The 18442-nt window shown below is 46.4% G+C and overlaps 1 protein-coding gene across 7 annotated transcripts in view; it reads left to right on the forward strand.

Annotated features, from left to right (window-relative positions):
- The window catches only part of LOC143008606 (homeobox protein Meis1), a 65216-nt gene that overhangs the window by 969 nt on the left and 45805 nt on the right, over positions 1-18442 (forward strand). The window contains exons 2-13 of one of the 7 annotated variants that reach the window (XM_076160447.1): positions 439-743; positions 1087-1181; positions 2641-2722; positions 3356-3473; positions 5360-5544; positions 6474-6567; positions 6858-6999; positions 10987-11112; positions 14247-14552; positions 16338-16558; positions 17696-17837; positions 18091-18141. In XM_076160447.1, the coding sequence (XP_076016562.1) occupies positions 14541-14552; positions 16338-16558; positions 17696-17837; positions 18091-18141 (426 nt within the window). In that variant the 5' untranslated portion in view covers positions 439-743; positions 1087-1181; positions 2641-2722; ... (4 more) ...; positions 10987-11112; positions 14247-14540. Of the gene's footprint in view, positions 1-425; positions 744-1086; positions 1182-2535; positions 2723-3355; positions 3474-4540; positions 5545-6473; positions 6568-6857; positions 7000-10986; positions 11113-12676; positions 12816-14246; positions 14553-16337; positions 16559-17695; positions 17838-18090; positions 18142-18442 lie in introns of those variants that run through there. The other 6 variants (XM_076160446.1, XM_076160448.1, XM_076160449.1 and 3 more) reach the window with 6 other exon arrangements.

Raw genomic sequence — 18442 nt, forward strand, 5'->3', positions numbered from 1 at the left:
ATGTCGTGTCATTCTGTATGTTCACATTCTCTCTCTCTCCCCCCCCCCCCCCCCCCCCCCCTCCAAAATGTCACGTTTACGCCACAATGTGATTGAAATTATATCTAATTGGAGGTAATTCCATACGTCTCTGACTCCTTACACACATTTTTACCTCTGTTGTAGTGTCTCGTGTCTCATTTCGTCCCCTGTCTGTCTCACCCACACGTGTCCCTGTTGTGTCTGTAGAATCCCAAGTAGTAGTAGTAGTGGTAGTCGTCCTTAAGGAGTTGTTTTGTTTAGTCTGAATAACAGCTGCAGTCGGTCTCAGTCTCCCATGAAGAAGAATCCACCCCTTCACCTACCTGGACAAACCTGTTTCAATAAACGAAAAATGATCATAAATATCTACATATGAACTCTTTCAGTGTTAGAATAACCACTTCTTTTCTTTCTCAGGCCTTAGTCGAGGTCACGGCAACACCTTTGATGTTCCGGTGACCTCCCAGCCTCGGCCAGCGAAGGAAGTGCATCGATAGATATCGTTGACCAAAGTCGGCACGAGACGACCTTCGCCAGACTTCTGAGGTTACTGTTCTTTGGGCCGCAGGAAGTCAAAATAGATGAGTGGATTAAGTGAGAGCCGACGTCCCCGGAGACTCATTAGAATAGGACAGGAATGAGGAGAGAGAGACAAGGGACGGAGACCAGCTGGACGGACTTCGCCCCCCCTCACGTCTGACCTCATCACCAGGAGAGAGCCGGTACGTATGTGCACATATGGTCAGGTACCAAACTTCTAGTCTGGGTTTAAAATCAAACTTTTATGTAAGTTTACAATCTAATTTAACACTTTGTCATGATTCATAAGAGAAATATTCAATTTATAAGCTCTTTTCCAACATCTAAGCTTCTATTGTGTTCAATAGAACCTATAGTTTAAGAGCAAGCGGAGACTCGGCTGAGACAGAATCTTCTTTCATTTCTGTAAAAATCCAACATGAACGATTTATTATCAACCTATTTATTGTTTTTCATTTCCTATTCCCTTTCCCCCTGTTCCCTGTTCCCTTGTTCCCATCTCCTCCATGTTGCGTCTGAGAGCAGCTCTGTCTTCCTCCTCAGCAAGTCAGCAGCCATGTGTGGCCCAGATTGCGATGATGTGATGGATGCTGTGAGTAATTCTCATTAAGTGGAAAATGGTACGTTAACATTTATTACCTTTAAAAGCTGCGTTTGCGTTGGTTTGGTGTGCGAGTGCGGTTTGATTCCTCATGTTCGCCTTGTGAAACAGAACTCATGACTGGCATGGCTGCTTTTTCTGCTGGCGCTTCCCGTAAAAGTTGTTAAGTTTTAGTCCAATTGCTCTACGTACCGCACCTTCCTCTACTTTGCAGTGTGTGTGTGTGCGTGTGTGCGTGTGTGCGTGTGTGCATGTGTGCGTGTGCGCACGTGTGTGTGTGTGTGTGTGCACGTGCACATGTGCGCGTGTGTGTGTGTGTTTTCCCTCTTTCACTGGTAACAGGATCGGTCTCCAGCGCCGTCTACTTTCCCCCTGGTCTTCCTCTGCTCACCCTCCTCTCCCTCTGATGATGGTGGGCTCTCTCTGCTCTCGGGGGCCCACAAGTGTCCCAATCCCTTCCTGCGATCTGGCTTCCTAACCTAGATCAAATGTTAGGCTTTAAAAAGCTAAAGTTTGATGTGGATGAGCAACTGCCTATGAAACACTTTAATCCTTAATGCTGTAATGTATTTAATTTCACACCCTCTGATGGTGTTGCCCCTTCTTAGGATTACCCAAGGGAAGAAGTAGAAGGGAGGGTGGGGGTTAGTGTGGGGGGGCTACAAGGGGCAGGGGAGAGGAGAGGGAGGGGGGACGGGGGGGGCGCAATCAGTGAAGCCCTTCATTTAGAGAGAAAGAGGGGAAGAAAAGGAGAGAGGGGCAATGGAGGAATAGAGAGTGCGTGTGCGGAGGGAGAGAAGGAGAGAAAAGGAGGAGTAGAGACGTATTTAAGGCGGCAGAGGAGGAAATGGTACACAGCGAGGAAATCACTTCAGAGAGCGTAAAGAGAAATGCAGCCACAGAGCTTCTGCAGCGAGGAAGAGGAGAATGCCACTTAACAATTTCGAATGCTTGTATTCAAATAGGAGGTCAGAGCTTTAGAGCCCAAAGAATGCAGCTATATCTGCATTGTCACCCCCCTCCCCTCCCTCCCGCCTGGATAAGGAGGGAAAAGACACCCTGGCAAATCCCATTGTAGAGCTTGGGAGCCTCATAAAAGTTAAGGAGCGATGGATATAGTCTCGGCCCCCTTATGAGATGAGGATCTATCTGGCCCCGGCTTTCGGAAGCCCGAGACGCATACGCAGGGATATTGGAGGCAATAATTCCCCGGGACGGGAGCACACACAGGCTCCTTTATATCGTCCCCTAATATCCAATTTACGGGCTCAGGCCGTTCGCCAGCGCGGCCCCGGAGAAGTAAAAATGCACAAACGCCAGCGTGAGATGGAATTAGGGCCAAGTTCTCTTTTCTTCTGTTCGCCAAAAGTTTGAGGCTTACAGAAATATGAAACTGTTTTTCGCTCTCCCCCTCCTTCCCTTCTCCTCCTCCTCCTCCTCCTCCTCCTCCTCCTCCCCCTTTCTGTCTGTTGACCCAGTTCATCCATTAAATAGACGAGGAACTGAAAGCAATAAATGATTTGGCTCTGATGTGGAAAAAGGACGTCAGCTTCATAAACGGTGAAGAAACGAAACATCGCTGATTGGAAATAAGTATATTATCTCTCTGTTCTTTGATTAGTATTGTGCTTGTGCGTGTGTGTGTGTGTGCTTGTGCGTGTGTATGTGTGTGTGTTTATGTGTGGATTGATTTAGGTTTCGGGTGAAAAAGTAAAAGTTGGCGAGTGTGTACATGCTTAAGAGGCGTGATGTTCTCCCCCCTCTGCTGATCCCCTTATCCTCTCCTTAGCCTCTCTAAGTGTTATGTGACACACACACACACACACACACGCACGCTCAGTGGCTTGCATGATGAATCTCCCATGAACCTTTGCCAGCCTGTGGATGTATTTACTCATAACAAGGGCTTAGGCCAATAAGAATATATGGTGATTTATACTGGGAGCAGCGGGGGATTTGTGTGTTTCCCCCCATGATGCTTTAAGTATTTTACACTTTGCTAAACTCTCTGACACCTCAAGGAATAAAGGCCTCTATTGGAGCAGCACACACATAGACACACACACATGCACAACTCCTCACAAACAAAACAAACTCTGATATCCATTTTGTGAAACACTTCGGCCTTCTCGGTTGATATTACTCTCCATCTTCATCCTGACGGTGATGTTCTCCATCCACCTTCTCCTAAAGGTCAGGCCGAGTGTGCCCGAGTCATAAACCCCGCCCCCCCTCATCTCATCATTTGAGCATCTCTCCGGCTGGTGGCAGAGCTGCACTGCGGTGGAAATGGAATGATGTATCGGCACAGGTCAATAGTGGATCTATAATGACTGTGTTGTTGGGCTTTCACTTTAGAATAATTTATATCCCCACTGATCAATAACTAATCTGGTGCATAGTCAGTGCTGAAATGAAGAGGAGAATGATGATGGGGTGTGTGTGTGTGTGGGGGGGGGGTTCTCTTCTGGAATGTGTGGGAAACTGATGCACCCCCAAACACACACACCTCAATTCACACACACAGGGACACACACACACTTACTCATGTCTCACATCAGTGTCATCACAAAGCATGAAAACTTTGTGAACTTTTCAGGAGAGATTAATGATTTTCCCTAATGATGTCATCATTTCATTTGATAAGTTTCATGAAAATGCTCCACTGTGCACCATTATATTACATTATGTGTGGGTTGTGTTGGCTGGGTGTGTGTGTGTGTCTGTTTTGATATGCGCATGTGTAAATGTGAGTGCATTTCAGGGAATATGCAGGAACATGTGGTGGTTACTTTTTGTTTGTACACTTGTGTGCGTGCCTATATGTGTGCATGTGTGTGTCTGTGTGTGTGCGTGTGTGTGTGTGTGCGCGCCTGTGTGCGTGTGTGTTGGCCTGTGGAGCTGAGATGGCTGAACCCTGTGCCCTCAGATTAGCCCCTGGTTGATAGGATTAGGCTCTAATGACTGGGACTTGGAAGACAAAGGGAGTTTCTGCAAAGAGGCTTAGATATGGAAGAATTAGCAGCAACCTTGCATTTCTCTCTCTCTCTCTCTCTCTCTCTCTCTCTCTCTCTCTCTTGCCTTTCTCCTGCCTCGCCTCTCAGTCTCTCCATCCCTCCTTTCTGTATGACCATGCCCCCTTATTGTCTTCTGCATGTGCTTTTGTCTCTGTCTCCGTCTCTGTCTCTCCCTCTCTCTCTCTCTCTCTCTCTCTCCCTCTCTCTCTCTCTCTCTCTCTCTCTCTCTCTCTCTCTCTCTCTCGCGTGCAGCTGTAACACACCTGTCAAAGCTGCACAGAACACAGCGGTGCTTACTTTTGCTTGTAACGTCAGTAAACACAATAACAAAAAATGCATAATGAAATTCTGCCGCTCACCTCTTTACGTTCAGTGTGTCGGAGATGTAATTAAAACAAATTTGTTGGCAGGTGTCAGAAAGTGCAGCAAGAAGAAACAACAAAAGCCATTGTTTTGTTGTTTTTGTGTGTATTCATGAGTGGATTTTACGTTCTATTACACCACAGACTTAATTTAACGTCTTCATCTGCATTTACTCTTACAGGGACCTTTACTCAATACAATTAAAGCAGTTACACACTCATATTTACACACTCGCCTCGTCTGAGGTCCATAAAATCAATACGGCGACTGTTTGGTGCCAATAGGTCTGGACTTTGTGTTAGTTTGGAGCCTTATTAGCCTCAATGCTAAATGGTCTGATGCACTGAGGCCGCTCAGGTTCTAATTGCTGCGGTCTCAGATGTTTGTGGAGGAGACGTGCCAGCAGGGACGCAACACAACAACACCACCACACACACACACACACACACACACACACACACTCACAAAAAGGGATTTAGGAGATTTTCTGCCAGCTTGCGTAAGAAGAGAGGAGAGCAGCTCTTTTTTGGTTGAGGGTGAGAGCCTGCTTGTGTGTGTTTGTGTGTGTGTGTGTGTGTGTGTGTGTGTGTGTGTGTGTGTGTGTGTGTGTGTGTGTGTGTGTGCGTGTGTGTGCAAAGATAAAACCCCTGGTGGATGAAACCATTAGAAGAGTATTGCTCAATAAGGCTTGGTATTTTAATTTGGAGCAGGGCGGGTGTGTGTGTGTGTGTGTGTGTGTGTGTGTGTGTGTGTGTGTGTGTGTGTGTGTGTGTGTGTGTGTGTGTGTGTGTTGTATTTTGAGTGTGTGTCTTGTTAGTCTTTGTAGACAGTGGAGGAAACCACCAACGAGGACGTGGAGCTTGGTGAGGGATGTCATGTATGCTGGTGTGGGTCGTACAGGCGAGCGTGTGGCCCCAGCTGGAGTCTAATCTGCCCGACTCTCATAAACCTGACGGGGCAGAGCAGAGGAGGCGCTGTGAGGACGTCCACAAGCAGATCCAGGTACTGTTTGTTTGTGGCCCTAAGTTAAACACTATGACCTTAAAAGCCCATATCTTGGACAAGGAAGAAGCTACAAAGTTAACATTTCAGACACAGCCTCCAGGCTGCATTGGCATCAATTTGTGTGAATTTGGGGCAAATCTGAGAATATTGAGAAAATCAGGAAAACGTTGACCCCGCAATCATCGTTTTGTAAAACTAGAGAAATCCTTAAATGGATCACTCAGGGTGTCTGCTGCGGTTTTATCAGCCATAGATAGAAAAAATCCCCTATTCTCCAAAAACTACAGCGTTTTGAAAGCGTTTATGTCTAAATATTCCCCAGAAAAGTCGTAAAAACACACGTCGGCTAAGGAAGAGAGAGAGAGAGAGAGAGGGGGAGAGAGAGGGGGAGAGAGAGAAAGAGAGGGAGAGAGAGAGAGAGAGAGAGAGATCCTCAAAGCCAAATCGACTGCAGTTACGGTTTAATAACAGTGACATCATGCAGTTTTCCTGAACTATCCCCTGAGTTATGTTGAGTCCAATTTACCCTAAAATACTCACACACACACACACACACACACTGACACACAGGCTGGCTTCTCCCCTGCGTGGCACACGAGCGGCCCTGCTCGGCTTTTATCTTGCGGCCGGGTGCTTAGATGAGGACCATATGGGGTCTCGGTGTGGTGAATTGGTGGAACAACAACAGGGCGTTTTAACGGAGCCGTAAACGCAGGTAAAGGCTCTTTATTAAGACAGATCAGGTTCCACTGATGGTTGTCAGCGACAGACGGGGCCACGCGAGTCTGTGTGTGTGTGTGTGTGTGTGTGTGTGTGTGTGTGTGTGTGTGTGTGTGTGTGTGTGTGTGTGTGTGTGTGTGTGTGTGTGTGTGTGTGTGTGTGTGTGTGTGGCGTGATTGCTGCCCCTGTGTTGCTTTCCCTCACAGGAGTGCACGTGTGTCACCGTCTCGAATGCCTGATGGAAACTGGGTGTGATGCTCTTTGCTGTTGCCCCACCTCCTCCTCCTCCAAAGGTCAAAGGTCAGTTCCCTAAAATGTTTCAATGTAGTTCTGTGTTGTCAAAGCAACTAACTCATCAACAGATTGTGTTGAAAATAAGTCTAGAGAGAAGAATCACAATCAGGTTTGTAGCCGAGCACGGTGCTGTAAACTCCACTCGTCTGCGTCCACCCCTCCAGGAGGTCAAAACAAACAAACCCAAAGTGTTTCTGTAGCTGTAAACTTTACCCGCCGCCTGCCAAACTCTATATCATTCCACGGGTTTCCTGCTGTGAGATTACCGCAGCTTAGATGTATTTTTTTTATTACAGGGTTTGGTGAAAGCTCAGGAAATGCCGACAACATGTCAGAGGTTCTGGCGGTTCTGGTGGTTCAGTGGGGGAAAAAGCCGGAAAAGCCGGAAAACTTGGACAGGGCACACAGAGAATCCAGCCTGAGGAATCTACAGGCACGGTATGACTCCAGTTCAGGCGGTTTGGATGAGCAAAAGTGGCGAGATTTCCAGGTTGATCTGTGCTTAGAAATTCAAGGAAAAGCAGAAAACAGTGACAGAGTGAGAGAGAGAGAGAGAGAGAGAGCGAGGGAGAGAGAGCAGTAATGATGTGGAGCAGGTGTGGCGGTGTGTGTGTGTCCCAAAAGAGGGAAGAAGTAGCGGCAGAACAAAGGGTATAAAGATAGATGTGTCAAACATTAGCGCGCGGCGAGTTTGCCTGTTGTTGTCTTTTGATGGTTTTGACAGTTGTGATAATTAACAAACGCTAAGTGGAATAAATTTACAACAAATCAGGCTACCTTGATTCTCTGACAGCTTGGCGCTCGCGCAGCTTCCAGAAGAACTTTAGCAGAAGAAAACAAGTTTGCCCTCGTGATCGTCGATTTCAAGATGCCTCAGTGTGTGTGTGTGTGTGTGTGTGTGTGTGTGAGTGATGTAGAAGTTGTCTTTGTAATTACTTTTATTTATTATCGCAGCAGGAAAAAGCATTTATTTATGCATTGAAAGCTTCTTTATTAGGAAACTGGAGAATGTGAAAGATCTCAGATGACATGACCTGATCTCTGACCCTACGGTAACCTTTGGCAGAGATAACTTTGTTTAGTAAAGATGGCAGCAGCAGCTACACTGTAGGACCCCCCACGCCCCTGCCCCGCCCCTGCCCCCCTGTAGCTAATCAGTGTGTTTGGTAATCTGATTCGACTCTCCCAAGATGGACGTGTGCCCCGGTGCTGAACTGATCTACGTGTACCCGACCACAGCCGCCGTACCTGGAGTCGTCTGGTGCTTCATCTTTTAAGGAAGCCCATAGTAGCCTTAGTGTGTGTCTGTGTTTCTTCTTCATCAGCCAAGGTTAAAGGTTCTATTCTTCATCAGCCAACTTAGCGAACGATTCCACACCGAATGCATGAAGAAGTCATCTGTGTGTTTGGAGTGTGTGTGTTTGTGTGTCACATATTGCAGAAGGAGAAACGTCACTGCTTCAACTGTGATCAATGTCAAGAAATCACAAAATTCAAACAGATTTCAGCTCCTTTTGAATTACAGGATCCACCAAGAATCAATAACATGAAATTAAAATGTTTCAGAAGTATTCAATCATAATCATCAGCTAATTGGCCCTTATGTTTATACTTTATTTATATGAAAACACTTTGGTTAATCTGCAGCATAGTTGTTATTGAAATAATGAGCTCTACATCAGCGTGTGCATGTATACATTACATCACCGCTGGGATTTGAACCCTTCACATGATTATCTCTCCTGTAGGCGAGTGCAGGATGTTTTTCTGCTGGGGTTTGCTGCTTTATTACCACTCGGCTCCCAGTCCACTCTCAACTCCAACCTACACACCATCCAGGAGAAGATGAGATTCACACCTCCTCTGCAGCCCCCCTCCCCTTTTCCTATCACCCCTTCCCTCTCTCTCCCCCCAGTTTTATAGCTCTGCTCCAACACCCGGTTCTTTCCACTCTTTCTCCCTCCTCCTTGTCATCCCTCATCTCTCTCTCTCTCTCTCTCCCTCCTTTTTCTCACTTCCTCTCCCTCTCTCTCCCGCTCTAAGGTGCTGATCAATTCACAGTCTCCCCAGGAGGTGTGAGAACCCCCCCAACACACACACACACACACACACACCCCGCACCCCATCCATCCCTCCGCCCGCCCATCCACCCATCGCCAACCTCGCTCCTCCACCCTGGCCGACATGCGACACCCCTTAATGCCGTCTCGCCCGACTCCTTCACCCCTTTGGTTTTTGGGTGAGAGGACACTCAGACATGATGATGGTCCACTCCTGCTCCCTCCCTTTCCTCTCTCTCCCTTATCTCTCTCTCTCTCTCTGTCTCTCAGTCTCTCAGTCTCTCCCTCCCAGCAAAAGTGTCCAGTATGCCATTAGCACACCTGAAATAATAGCGGCGGTGACAAATGCTGCAGGAAGGGGGGGAGAGGGATGGGAAGAGAGTGAGAGAGAGAGAGAGAGAGAGAGAGAGAGAGAGAGAGAGAGAGAGAGAGAGGCGAGGAGGTGTGTGTGATGAGTTCTCTGTCTCTATCTGTGGGGTTAATTCAGACTCGGCAGCCTTACAGAGGAAAAGTGGGGCTGGTGGTGTGAAAATTAACTGGCAGGATTCACCGCAGCAACGATTATAGGCCTCTGCTATAATGTATGTGTGTGTGTGTGTATGTTAAGGCCTATATATATCTATCTATATGTGTGTGTGTGTGTGTGGGCTACATGTGCATCTAATTTCACACATTTCTCAGCGTAGCAGAGCAGCTGTTCCTCACATATGTATCTGTAGGTGTGATGCGGCGATGTCAGTGCGATTGTCACGCCGCGCCTGTGTCCGTCCAGGTTTCGGTCATTTGTAGTTGTTTAGCACAAATCCATGCAGCTCAACACGCCAACACGTCAGCTGCTCAGAGTGCAGACCACTACCACCACCACAGACACACACACACACACCAGGGACTTATTCTAAACCACATCACGGTGAAATGAAATGCAGAGTGATTGCAGTGTGTGTGTGTGTGAGTGTGTGATTTGCAGAGGTGAAGGTGTAGGAAAATTTAAATTCATACATCATTATTAAAAGGAAGGTCTTCCTCTTGTTAATCGGCTATTACTTAATTTAGTATCTAAAATTAGGCATATAAAGACAAAATATAAAGTGACATACGAGCGATGTCAGTGTGATCAAACTACATAATAAGGAAATCGACTGTGTTTTTTTATTTTTTTATTTGCAAGGTAAATTATTGACACCAAGAAAAATCAGAACAAAATACAAAAACACAACAAATCTTATCTTCCAGGCGTTTAGAAGCAGCTTTGTTTTGAATGAACCCTGACCTCTGCCTCTGTGCACTGAAGGTGTAATACCCAACAGCTCCGGTAGAAGGCGCAAATGATTAAGCATTAATGCGAGACGAGCCCACATGAACCATCCGGGGGCCAAGCTGCAGGATCCAGCACACACTCAAGAGGAGAAACACACACTCTGACTTATTATACTTACTTTAAAAATGAATCATATTTTACTGCATGACGTCACCGCGTTACAATCGCGATTTTGTAAGAACGTTAAAGCTCAAAGTGTTGTGTTTTCTGTCTCGTCTGGGATGTTTGAGTCTAATCAAAAATATGAAATCTCCCAAATACTTAATCAAATATTCACCTAAAAAATTATAAACACATCATCAGAATTTGTAACGTTGATTAAATATTAACCTGCTGTGAAATAATTAAGCCTCTATTGGAATTAAATGAAAATAACTACAAGCTGCAAACACTCAACTGCGCTCATTTATAAAACAAACCATAAAACGGGAATAAAAGCAGTTTGTTCTGACTGAATAATTCCGCATTTCGCTGCCAAATAATGCGATTTAACCCTGTAATGACCGCGGCGGTGTGTATTTAGAATGAGATAGAAGCAGTGAGAAGTTTTGACGCAGAGCTGTGACACAAAGCAAAAAGAAGCTGGCGGCTGCAGATCCCAACACGTTTCGTTTCGGGGCCGCATGAAGCTGCAGGGAAGCTGCGAGAGAAGAAGTTTGACCTCAGTTTGACTCCTCGGTGCTGCCAGTTGCTCCCGTGTTTGCTTCAAACAGGCAGCAAGAAGCAGACAGGCAGCAAGGAACAAAACAAACCTAGACTCTACCGGCCTGCGCTGCTTTTTTAAAGTGGTGCTTTTTTAATCCTATAAATGCGCCAAAAACTACTGGGGCTCGTTGAGATGTTTCCCCATCAAATATTGAGCTTTGATTATGTGTGTGTGTGTTTGAGTTCTATTACAAAGAAATTGTGTTTAGTCCCGTTTGCAGTTTCCACTTCTGTCAAAGTAAAAACCTGCTGATTTTATTGAAAAGACCCCCGAGGCTTTACCGTCATCACAAAGAGGATTAGACCCAAATGACGGTATTTGCCCCCTTTGCTCTCTTTCAGGATGAACCCCAAAACGCGCTGATCCTCCAAAGAGAGAGAGAGAGAGAGAGAGAGAGAGAGAGAGAGAAGGAGAGGGAGAGAGGGAGAGAGAGAGGGAAAGTGGACCTCTATTTCCCTTTATAGGCTGTGAGTGAAACAACTTAATTGCTTTATAATGCCATTCCTGTTATTTTACAATGGTCCGGGCGCTGATCTGGTCTCCATTCAGCCTGCAGCTTCGCCCCAATGACCCTCTGGGTTAGTTCACCTTGTGGCGGAGCATAAAGAAGCTTTGCCCGGCTCAGACCTCTCTTACTCGGCCAACACTTCCACCTTCAGCTCCTGAGTTTATGATTTTTTTAAAAACTGCAATAACACTTCAATTTTGCAAAATTAACAAAATTGTCTACATAATCTTTTAAAGTGTTTTAATAGAGAAACATGCTGTGAAAATTATAGTTTATACTCACCCATTGAATTAGTAAAATAAATGAAGAAAACTGAGGTAGAAGCCGACCTGCTGTGTGTGTGTGTGTGTGTGAGTGTGTGTGTGTATCCGGGATCTCCGTGCGTAAAGGTCCGTGCGTCCTGCGCGTCTCGGCGGCTCCTCGGCTCTCTGCTCTCACGGAGCGCCGGGCTGTAGGAAGAAAGAAGCTTTAAGCGTCGTTTTCATGCCTGTAAAAAAAATGCTTTGGCCCCATCCGATCCAGACGCTCGCTCGGTGTGTTTGAACCACAGGAATCACCGCAGAGAGAGTGTGTATGTGTGTGAGTGTGTGTGTATGTGTGGGTGAAGTCCGCATTACCGCGTTATGACACCGGCTGTGGCACCGGGGGGGCAGATGATCGATGACGGGATGCTGCTCCGGGAGGCTGCAGACTGCCTGTCACCGGCCAGCAGCACCTTCTGGGCACAAACCTGGAGATAAAGCGCCTCTGTAGCAAACTGCGCCGCTGTGATGTTCTGAGACACACACACACTCTCACACACACATACATGTGAAGGTCTGTCAGCTGTTTGGCCTCCTGTCGCTGCGTGAAACAACAACAAATACAAACAAAAGCTATAGATTATTTACTTATCCTTTATTTAGGCTTTCTGTATAAACGTCCCCATCCATGTGACCCAAATAGTTATTTAACAAAACTCACTCAGTGGAATCAAAAACATTAAGATAAGGTTAGAAAAAGGTGCCTTAACTCATATTTAAACTGCTTTAAAAACTTTCATCTGAATTTAAATGTGCGTTCCCTTGATCTTTAATTGATCTCGATCAGGAATAAAAACGGGATAAAGTAGCAATATGCCTACATTTCCCCTCTTTACACACTATTGTGATATAGTTCATTCCTTATGCCGAGACTGATCAATAGTTGACCTGTTAGAGTGTGTGAACATAACACACCGTTAAGGGTCCAAAGCTGTAGCGTAGGTCAGATTGGATTTTGAGAAGTTTGATCAAAGTAATGTGTGTAGGATATAAGAGAGAGAGAGTGTGTGTGTGTATGAATGAGAGGTGGGTGTTTTGGTCAACCCTTGGTCATTCTGGTGTCTTCTCCTCTCCTGCTATTACTGTCTGACACGCAGAGTTCCGCAGCTTTCTGATCCCGAGACGCTGATTTTGTTTTTTTTGTTTAGCGCCTCTTAGCCAATGTGCCCCCCCCCCCCCCCCCCAAAAAAAAAACGATCAATCAGCTGCGGGATCGATCAAAGCGCGGAGCCAATAGGAGGCTCCCATTTCTAAGCCTCTCTGCCATTGGACAGCCCGGGCAGACTGGAGCGACCCATTCCTAGCTGCTGCGGGGGAGCGCGACTGACGACATGTGAACTGTTATTTAAGACATAATAAGGTGTTTGATTGAATGATTTATCACAATCACAACACAAACAAATATATGAATGTGGACTAATAAGAAAGATTTAGCACTTAAAAATATACAAAAGTTTAAAAATAAAACAAGCAACTTGACCAAACGAGTTAGGTTAATGTTATTTATTGTTGCTTATTTGCATTTAGAGCCTTTAGGATGCATTTGATGAGCTTTGCATTAACATATGTGATGCCTGAGTGCACTAATGCAACAGCAGGAAGCTCAGATTGTATTGAAAGTTGTTAGTGAGTTGCTAAGGGACCCAAAAGCATCTTAAAACTTGAGGAGCACCGAGTTTCAGCAACATGCGGATGAATCTGGGGGCGTAATGTTGCTCTCACTCTGATAGAAGCCTGAGGTGACTGTAAAAATATGATGATTATCTTAACTTAACTGCGAGACCTAAAGATTATTGATCCCAAGAGGCTATTAACTTTGCTGAGAGAATTATTGGTACTTGTAAGATTTCGCGTTTAGGTTCATTTCAGCCCAAACTTCACCTCTAAGGACACAAACTACGCCTCTCGCCACTTATCGATTTTACGATCGATCTACCTGACAATCGCGTGAGTATGAAAAAGTTGCAAAGTACTTGAACGCGTCTTTGTTTACATTGTTTACAAGCGGAGTTGAAGCGTAAAGACTCTCGTAACCCCGCCGAGGTTTCAGTGTTTACAATCGGTTCCCGGCTGACAGACGGGATGTTTATGACACAGACACACACACACCGGTGGATACACTTATTATCCGCGTGTAGCCGGGGATCGGGTCCTCCTCTCCCACCCCCCTCCTCTCCGCTCGACTTGCTGCAGCCCGGTGCGTTGTGTAAGACGCGACCTGTTATGGCCACCACTACTTCCGGGTTTCGGCAGTCTGGTCCAGATCCTCCGCTCCTCCTCAACTCCAACACACACATCCCATTGTACACAAACGGGACCGGGGAGGCTCGCGCATGCACACACACGCACACACACACTCGCGCGCGTCATACACACACACATATATATACACACACGGCGTCGATCGTGGCTCCTTTAAGAAAGCCTAAGCCAGAATTATCACCCCACCTCCTCTTGATCTCCTCTAGACGCTTTTGCATAAAAAAATCAAGCCGGGAGCCGAGAGTGATCAAAGAAAACCAGAGGAGAGCGGCTTCATTTTTTAACTGTGATTGTGACCATTAACATTGAGGTGGTGCCGATCCCGTGGAGACGCGCGGCGGACCATCATTCATCCGGTACTTTTGACAAGCCCGTACGGTGTGAGTGACAGGCTGAGCGGCACAGAGAGAGAGGGAGAGAGAGAGAGAGGAGAGAGAGAGAGAGAAAGAGAGAGAGAGAGAAGAGCCATGAGAGTCGCTAGTTTTGTTTGAGGGGCTTTTTTTTATTTTCATCCTGGTTTTTGGAAAAGGAGCCTCGGTGCAGCAGCAGCCGTCCCGAGGATAAGCCGAGGACCTACGCGCCGCTCCCGGGCTCAACTTGCACAGCAAAGCGGGTACTGGCTTCTTCAACGCTCCGTGGAAGAAGAAGAAGAAGAAGCAGAAGCAGGAGAAGAAGCAGGAGAAGAGAGAGAGAGGACGACACACGGGAATTTGGTTGAAACATCTCCCCATTTATTTGGATTTTCCTTCTTCATTTCGTCTCCACCCTGGACTCAGAGGGGATTTATCCAAACTGAAAGGACGACCAGGGAGCGAGGAGGGTTATGGCGCAACGGGTACGTAGGACGATCCCCCCTCCAGAAAAACTTTCTCTAAGTCTGCTGTGCTTCAACGCGATCCTGCACTGTAACGTGGCTTAATGCCACACACACAACACGCAACACACACTCGCACGCAGACACACGCGGGTACACACTCGCGGCGAAACTTTCTATCGCCTTTCTGACACATACAACACCGCAAACGCATCTTTTTTTTGGCCGTCTTTTGGCGCGATATTACGCACGACCGCCCGCGTCCGGCTGCCCCGCACACCGGCCACGGACACCGGGACGCGTGATTGTACCCTCGCATCGCCTCTGCGGTTGTCAGATTAGTTTTGACAAGACGGTTTCTGGGAGCGAAACAGCGGAGGGCATGGAAGCAAAACAAATCTCCTCGTTTCGACAACAGTTCATTTTGAGGGAGGCTGAAATCGAATTCTACCATCAGCTTCATCAGACAGGGACGTCCTCAGAGCTTAAACTGGTAAAACATGGGATCTTAGCTTATAGTTAACCCCAGTGAGGCAGATTGATCAGTACCGAGGTGTTGTGGTTCTATACACCCCGTAATGTGAGGCAGCGGCCGGGCTGCTCGCACGGACAGCAGCCCGTGTCAGAGCGAGGGAGGACCGGGACCGTGGAGTCGCTCGGTGTGACCCCGCGATCCGCACCTCGCTGGGGGCTGCTTTTGCACCTCCTCGGCTCCGGGGTCGATATGTGGGGCTTTAAGTGATAATGCCCCCCTTTTATTTTTTAAACTCCTTCCTCACCGCGGCTTCTTCGTCACTTTCAGAGAGCAACATCAATAATTCAAGCCTCTCATTAATTTGTGAAAGAAGCAGAGAAGCAAGTAAAGCTTTCATTTTGTTTTTGTTTTGTATTGTTTTCCCAGGCCTGACTCTGTGTTTCTGCAGCGTTTATAATCAGAGAAAAAGGGCGAGAGGATCAAATCAAACATGTTTAATTCACTTTAAACTAACATGTGAGGGAAAGTTTGATTCTCCAGCAGAAACTCGGTCCTTTATAATCACAGACCAGCCGCTTATACTCGCATTTGTTGCTTTCACTAATCACAGTGTGCCTGAAGAGTAATAACACACTGCAATTACGATCCTTTAAAAATGGCAAACACGGCAATTAAGGAAATTAAGATACGCAGTTGTAGGTATACTGAATACACACACACTCTCACACACACACAACCGAAGTGGAGCTTTTTTTTTTTAAATCTACCTAACCGTCCCGTCTATTGTGTCATTAACTATTAAACGTTTTGTTTTTTGGCTTTAACTCCACGTATTAAGTAATTATAGCAGATATTTTTTGAGATGAGATTTTGCTGCGTGTGTGTATCCCGGAGGCACAAAGGTCACTGCAGAAGTTTAGAACCAAACTCGTGTGAAAGCTCTGTAAACAATATCCTGCTGAACAAGTCGTGCAGGCTGCCGCTGCGGCTCACTATGTGGCAGCAGACCGTGCTCCTCCAAAAGACTCCAAGGCTGACGTGAATTAATTTTGTCCTAATTTCTGATGTTGCACAGGAGACTTAAGTGTAGGAATAAAAGTTAAAATGTCAACAGGAGCTCTCGCGGGAAATAAAGAGAATTAAGGGAATTATTGCAACATGTCGAGTTGTTTACGAGCTACACACAGACACACTTCTTGCTTTAATAAGAACAAATACCACTTAGTTGTGCAGAGTTATACAGAAAACTTACTTACTTGTACACACACACTCTCCTCTCTCTCACACTCTCACACACACGCTTACTGTGGACCTGCTTGTTTGTTGTGCAGTACGAAGACTTGCCCCACTACGGGATGGACGGGGTGGGCATCCCGACCACCATGTACGGGGACCCGCACGGAGCCCGGTCCATGCAGGCGGTGCACCTCAACCACGGGCCCCAGCTGCACTCCCATCAGTACCCGCACACCGCCCACACCAACACCATGCCCCCCAGCATGGGCTCCTCCGTCAACGACGCTCTCAAGAGAGATAAAGACGCCATATACGGGTAGGTGCAAAGCCCTGGTCCGCGGGGGGAAACGCGCACTCGTGGCGGTCAAGGCGTGGGTCCAGAGCATGGAGTCTGTCTCGTAGTAAGCCCAGTGACACTAAACACACCGATCCGAGCCCCGCGGGGTTGTTGCCGAAGTGCCCTTGAGCAAAATGAGACGTGAAGTCTTTTTTTTTTTTTTTTTTTACACATTTGGGAATTTTTACACGTTAAAGCACCACGTGTTTCTTCCGCGCACACAACTGAACAAATAGCAGAGGTGTGGAAAAATTCAGTTGTTTTCCCCACGAACGTCCCTTCCACCTTTTTAGTATTTTAATTCCAAATAGTATTTTTCCCCTCCTCAACACTCATTTTCCTAATTAGGAGACAAAACTCCATTTTAATTGCCACATTTAATAATTGATAGAGATGAACGTGGTCGTTTCATTTTTAACTCCCATTTGTTGGGAAGCGTCCACGTGATTATCTTCTCTCCTGTGAAGAAAATTATTTTAATTAATTGTGCGTAAAGGCTGCGGCGAATTAATAATGTGTTCAGCTGAGAGAAAATCCAACACGTACACTTGATATATTAATTCAGAGATAGATAATTCAAATGTGTTGTAAAAAAAAAAAAAAAGAAGAAGGAAAAGAAAGAGTTTTATTCTCTTACAGCACAGAGTGACGCTGAAGTTTGTGACAAGTATTCTTCCTCAGACGTTATTGACTCTGATGACAGGAACAGAAACAACGTTTATGCAGCTTCCCTTCCTCTCTCCCTTCATATACAAAGACGCGCCTGTGATCCCCACCAAAACGGAGACCTGTGAGAGAAATGCTTCGACTGACTCTTCCAGCTTTCATGCTATTAGACGCGCCTAGATTGAATCACAGGAGTCTGGCCCGCAGTTTTGCAGCCCTATGTTTCTCTGCGAGCCTGCTGCATAATAGAACAGCCCGGGTGGCGCTTGCTGCAGCATGCGGTCGGTCCCCACGGGCGGGTTTGTCGGGAGGGAGCAGCGCGGCTTTGGCTCCCTCAAGCCCGGGGAGAGAGAGAGAGGGAATGAGAGAGAGAGAGGGGAGTGTATCGTCTTGACCCCGGCGCTTGTTCTCTCTGGTGACATTTGCTATTGTGTTGTGTTCCCCATGCAGGCATCCCCTCTTCCCCCTGCTTGCACTGATTTTTGAGAAATGTGAATTAGCGACTTGCACCCCCAGAGAGCCCGGAGTGGCGGGAGGAGACGTCTGCTCATCGGAGTCCTTCAATGAGGACATAGCGGTGTTTGCGAAACAGGTCAGCAAAGTTGAAGAAGTTGAAGAAGCTCTGAAAGCCTTTTATGGAGCATTGACGTCAAGTTGATCTGAATCTGAAACAAAAATGAAATAGCGTGAAACTTAACTGCAAGAAAATAACAAGTTTGAATTATAGGTTTGGATAATTACTCACTCCAGTGTGTTATTATGGGATAACACGGCTTTATAACCTCTGCAGCGGATTACATGTTTGATATCAAACTAATTCCAAATGTCTCACTTTTGCTTTTTAGATTCGGGCAGAAAAGCCTTTATTTTCATCGAATCCAGAATTGGATAATCTGGTAAGAAATTTTATATTTTTTTAAACAGAATACGTAGATGTTAGCGTGAATGTGTGTGTGTGTGTGTGTGTGTGTGTGGTGTGTGTGTGTGTGTGTGTGTGTGTGTGTGCGCGTGTGTGTGTGTGTGCGTGTGTGCGTGTGTGCGCGCGCGCGCGTGTGTCAAGTTAAACTAGGATTGCAGATGTTTGATACCGTGATTGAACCTTTTGATTCCACCTGTGAAGCTCCTCTGCTCTAGGCTCTGACTCTGTGTAAATGACTTTGTACTGTGATCGTAACGTCACATTTATCTCTTGATGGT

This window comes from Genypterus blacodes, unplaced genomic scaffold (assembly GCF_046128005.1).
Source record: "Genypterus blacodes isolate CSIRO-AG114 ecotype Tasmania unplaced genomic scaffold, CSIRO-AGI_Gbla_v1 ptg000105l_1, whole genome shotgun sequence".
NCBI lineage: Eukaryota > Metazoa > Chordata > Actinopteri > Ophidiiformes > Ophidiidae > Genypterus > Genypterus blacodes.